At 39.9% G+C, this 5551-nt stretch overlaps 1 protein-coding gene across 1 annotated transcript in view; it reads left to right on the top strand.

Annotated features, from left to right (window-relative positions):
• Positions 1–4408: 4408 nt before the first annotated feature.
• The window catches only part of LOC111871816 (active breakpoint cluster region-related protein), a 32183-nt gene continuing 31040 nt past the window's right edge, over positions 4409–5551 (top strand). The window contains exon 1 of the mRNA XM_023865181.2: positions 4409–5496. Coding sequence (XP_023720949.1) covers positions 4521–5496 — 976 coding nt within the window. The 5' untranslated portion in view covers positions 4409–4520. The remainder of the gene's footprint in view (positions 5497–5551) is intronic.

The following is a 5551-nucleotide window of genomic DNA, read 5'->3' as shown; positions in this document are numbered from 1 at the left end:
GATGTGCCGCTGATGCTCCTTCAACCTCATGTCCATGGAGCGGCCAGTCTGCCCAGTATAGACCTTGCCGCACTCGCGTGGGATACTGTATACACCCAGTGTCCTTAGGCCCATGCTATCTTTGGCCGGCCAGAGGAAATTGGACAATTTGTTTGGAGGCTTTAATGTGCTGGGACAGCACTCTGCTGATATGGTTGAATATGAATATGATTGTCTGGAACTGGCATTTGTTGTTGATCCCATCCTGCTGAAGCAACCCAAATGTGTCTCTGATGGTCAGTAAGTCAGGGTTCCCCTGTTATATACATTGGGGTAGTACATTATGCTGTGTGTATATACTCGAGAGCAGTGACTTGCATCCAGCCAGTTTTATCAAACCCTGTATTACCACCAGACTGAAACAAAGCTTGTCTTCTTCCAAGAAATATGGTTTTGCAGTATGTGTGTCCAGTTTAATTACTGCTACAAAAGTAATTCCAAGGAGCTGAGTTAGTAATCATTAATGGGAGTTGTTATTTTTGAGACCTTGTGTCCCACTAGTGCAGAAACTGTTTTAATATATCGTAAATTTTACATCACATTGTGAGCACATGCTGTTTGCGGCGAAACAGCCACTTGGTGTAGCTGATGTAGCAGAGGGACTGACATGCAGAGCCATGTGGAAAGGATGGATGAAGAGACAACGGTACAGACCTCGGGGAATAAGAAGTGTGACCGAGAAAGCAAATGAGCAGGATAACAGTGAGACTCTGAACGTGACATAGAAGCCTGTACCTTAACTGAAGGAGAAGAAAAAAATGTTTCTGGCTTACGCTTCATTCACCAAAATTCAGAATTTAAACTTGGTATTGTATATCACTCAGAATCACTTGCTGGGTTTTTGGATTGTGTTCATTGTCTGGTGTTCACAAAACAAGAGAATGTACAATTTCAGGTGTTCGTTAGTAACCTGCATTACACAATGGATCCATTGCTAACAGTCTTTTTATATTCAACGTTTTACATAAGTGTACGATGTTTAAATATACCAAAATACTTGTTGAACATTACTAAACCTTGCTATTTNACCCCCTCCAATAATAATGATAAATATGTTTCACAAAACAACAGTTAGTCATAAATTTAGATAAATTACATCCACATAATCAAGTTCTTGCTTTACAGTGCAGTTAATAGTAGTGTTATCTGTATGTCATAAAATTCAAAGACAGTTGTTCAGGAAAAATATTTTTTTTAAGCCAAATGGGTATGATGAGCAGATGAGGGATACTACATAATGACAATCTATGATCTATACAAATCAGCTAGTGTTGTTCCAGTAGTGAAATATAAGTTGTTAAGCTGTAGTATATACAGATCATATGGCGGTGGTGTGAAACATACGAAAAACTTTGATGGATTCAGCCACTTGGAAAACTGAGGAGGTGGGTGCAACTGGCTTAAGATCATGCCTAATGTTGGATGTAGTGTTATCAGGGTTAAATCTCCATGTGCTCCTTCCACAGAAGTAGGTTTTACCCAGCCAGAGCAACGTCATTTGATATGTAAAGTAACATGTTTCATTGTGGTTGTTCGCAGTTTTCCTTTCAAAACTCAATTGGGAAACCAGCTAGCCAGCATGTTTCTTATGATTTTCCTCAGGCCCTCCATGAAACATGTTATTCATACTTATTCTTTCATTTTCCATTTTCCAACATTTCAGGCGAGTGGCATTAAAATACAGTTTTATCTTCCCAGGCCCTGGGGTTCACTCAGCCTCTAACAGAAATGAGTACCAGGAATTAATTAAATAATTTGCCTGGGGAGTAAAGCGCGGCCGGCGAGTAAAGCTGACAACCTTACCGCCATCTTTGAGCTGATTGTCTAGATAGTGTTGGACCCTCAACGTCTCACAACCTGTGGGCCTTCACAGCCTGGTACAGGGATAGCTCTACTTTTTTTTTACTCTCAGACATTCATTGTAATTTCTGAAGAAAACTTGATAAATTTTCACTGCTTGCAGATTTATTACAGAAACTTACATGATCAGAAGCTTTATGTAAAGATCCAGATGTTAGTTCTACTGAATATGACATATTTATTTTCCAAATTTTTACCACTTCTAACTATGTAACTATTTCAGAAGCATGTACCAGCTCACTGTCAACGTGTCTGTTCATATGCTATCAATTGGTCCAAGTTCGATATGTGCTGCTTGAAATTTTCTTACAGTACAAATAATTCTTCTGTTCTGTCACAGTGATGTCATTGTTCACTGACTTTGGAGTGGAAAGGGTTAATTTTGTAAGCCCATTACCTATTCTGTGGCTCCTTTGAACAACTGTACACCTCTGGTCCCGATCACCCTCTCTTTCTTACAAGTCCCACAGTGGCATTTCTTATATTAGAGTGCAGTAGGTCAAGCATGTTAAAAGTGTCAACAGCTTCAATGCACTGACTTAGACCAAGAAGACACGTGGAGGTGTATGTAGTATCCCTCTTGAGTTTATAGTAGTAATGACATTTAGGTAGAGGCGTCCCACTCTCCAAGTTAAATCCAGGAGCATTGAGTTCACCGAGTAATATGACGTGATTATTGTTAGTGTCTAGTTTGTTTTCAAGGTGTCGAAAGTAGCAACTAGTGACTTCCAGTTTGGTGTTAGGGGAGACGTAATAGTTATCAATAAGCATGTTTATGCCGTCGGCAGTGGGAATCTCAACCAGTACATATTCATGGTAGAGTTCTAAATCATTTCTAGTCTTCCATGTCTGTTGCAGAAGAGCGGGGTGTCTCACAGATATCTGGAAACGTTTCGGGTCCTCCTTCAGGGCAGAACATGGGATGTTAGCCGTGTAGTGTGTTAGATGACTGCATGGAGAAATCTGATGCCTCCAGTAACGTTTCAGAAGAAAGTTCTTTCTCCATCTTCAGGGTTGGAATAAAAAAGTGATGCCATGTAGTTTACCAAATTACTCGACGCGAATCCAAGAAGACAATGAACTTTATAGAAAAAAGGTGAAGTTTCCTGTGTCGCCATATCGACTGCACTTCTCAGGCTCCCTCAGAATTGTTTTTAGACCTCAGTGTCCATTTAGGAGTTCCCGCCCATCTCAATATATATATAGGTCCTTACTGAGACATATTAAGGACAGAAAGCGTAATAATTTCTTCCCAGAGGTCGCTTTTGGTGCTATTGACATAACATTAGAAAAAATTCCTATGTCCAAATCCTAACACCCAATATTGAAGTAAAAAGCAATCTGTTCCAAATTTGTAATTTTAGTGAGAATGGCGACAGATGACAAACAGGTTTGTCGGCAGTTCCTTCTGCTGAGTATAATTAGCAGAGCCCGGATTTTGATGACATGTCATCTTTATTTCTTTATGTAGTAAATGTTGCTTTTAAGTACTGAAGCTCCGATTATGAACCTCTGGTCGTAAAAATGTGAATTTCATATTTTGTATGTTTCAAGTTTTAGGTCATTTTTACAAATTTTTTCACGTTTTACATCAATTTTGGTTATCTTTCACGTTTTTTTTAATAATTGACATTCATTGATCAAACTGAAGATATTTCATTCGTGAGGTGGAAATCTATGTTCTTCAAGTAAATTTTGTTTTGTATCTCTAGCCTCTTTCGCTAAATGTAATAGATTTGTTTGTGAGAGGGCACATTATTTTTCTTTCTAAGCGGCCAGAGATGCCGTTACTGTCCCGCTCCGCTTTCAAAGCCACCGCTATGTCGTAAACTCATAAAATTGATGCCTCAGAAATGCAGAGGGGTGGGTTTAAAGAGATGTCCGGGTGTCATAAAATCAAGAAATTAGAAACTAATTTACACAGTCCACATCTACCAGATTAAGAAAATTTAGAAATTAGTTTTAAGTCATTTTATAGATCATTTTTAAAATATTTTTAGGTCGTCAAAATCCGGGCCCTGATAATTAGTACTACATGTACACCAGCCCGTTCAGTGCTCTCTGTCTTTGTGTCGGCTGACCACGAGTGACCACCATCCCCACGGTATAGAGCGTATAGAGAGTCGAGCAGATCATATCCAATAAAAGACAGTACACCAATCAACGACTGTAAGGCAATTATAACAACCCGTACCAATCGGTACGAATACAATTGTGTACTCTGAAGCTCAGAAGCAAGGATCGCTGAGATATGGTCAGATGACAAGAGAGCCAAAATGGTTACCTTAATCTACCCACATTTACAAACTAAGGCGAGAGAAATAAACATGTAATATCAACACCAATGAAAATGTAAACATACATTTATGATGAAGGCAATACATTGCAAGGAATGCACTGGCCAGCGGCCACCGTCTTGATGGTCTTGATCACTGCCATTGTAAAAAATAATAAGAAGAAATATCATACAGGCCACAGAGTATAGGCCCTGATACAGTGGGAGGGGAAGGTACGTATATGATGGGAAGAGGTTGATATTTGTGTGGGAGTGGGTTGAACGGGAAAGTTTGTTGATAAATAATGCGAGTGTAAGATGTGCACATTACTTACTTAAAACTGAAATGAGTGTGTTTGGTGATTTCCGAAATGTTTGGGTTCAGAGATTCCCCGGCAGTGACTTACCAGCAGCTTGGGAAGAAGATGTCAGAGCGAATCTCGAGAAACACAAACAAAAAGTCGCAGTCTTGAGGGAGGAGTTAGAGAAAGAGGAATTTTACGTCGAATATCTTGAACAGCTGTTGATAGATGTTGCGAAACACAAAACACGAGGTACAAATGACGAGGAAGTTAATAACGATGATAAATCTGGTGAAGGTAGGGACACTTCAGGTGTTAAATCTAGGCCTGCCCCAGTGCAAGGTATGGGTTTGGAAGAAAGTTCTGAAACAAGTGGCAGTAATGTAGGTGATAACATTCAGTCTTCTGTTGAATCACTGGAGATGATCCACAAAGATTCAGCCAACCAGTGTATTAGTGAACTATCTGCAACCTTACCTGATGCTCACAGTATCAGTCGTTCCAATAGTGATGTGCCAAATAGGAACCGAGTATTAGAAACCAAACGTCCGAGATGTAACACACATCCTGACATTTCTAACTATGTTACGGTAATAGAAGTGAATGGTTTGAACGTGGTCAAAGGCGAATGTATGAAGGAAGCTCTTGACAGCCAGGTAGCAGCTACTAAGAAGGTACCTCCAACACCGCCTCCCAAGAAGTTTTTCAGCAAATCAAAGGTGCGGAAGAATATTTCAGTAAACTCAGGTGATAGAGAATATGATGCAGGAGGCCAGGCAGAGGAAATTAACGATGAACAATATGAAAGTGACATAAATGAGATGCCAGGTGAAGCTGCAGCAGCCTATCCAAGAACCAGGAGTTTGGAATCAATTGAGGCTGAAGTGAAGCTGGAAGAACACTTAGTGCAAGAAAGTTTGGTGGAGGATGCCAGCAGCATGAATGGGGTGTTGCCAGATGATGATGAGCCATACTATGACTCTGTGGCACTTGATGGAGAATATGTCTACCTACAGACTGGTAAGTACCTTAGTACTTTATAACTGAGCTGTTTTCTGTTCACTGGTGTTAAATT

Source organism: Cryptotermes secundus, unplaced genomic scaffold (genome assembly GCF_002891405.2).
Source record: "Cryptotermes secundus unplaced genomic scaffold, Csec_1.0 scaffold873, whole genome shotgun sequence".
NCBI lineage: Eukaryota > Metazoa > Arthropoda > Insecta > Blattodea > Kalotermitidae > Cryptotermes > Cryptotermes secundus.
This window is presented reverse-complemented; position numbering and strand designations above follow the sequence as displayed.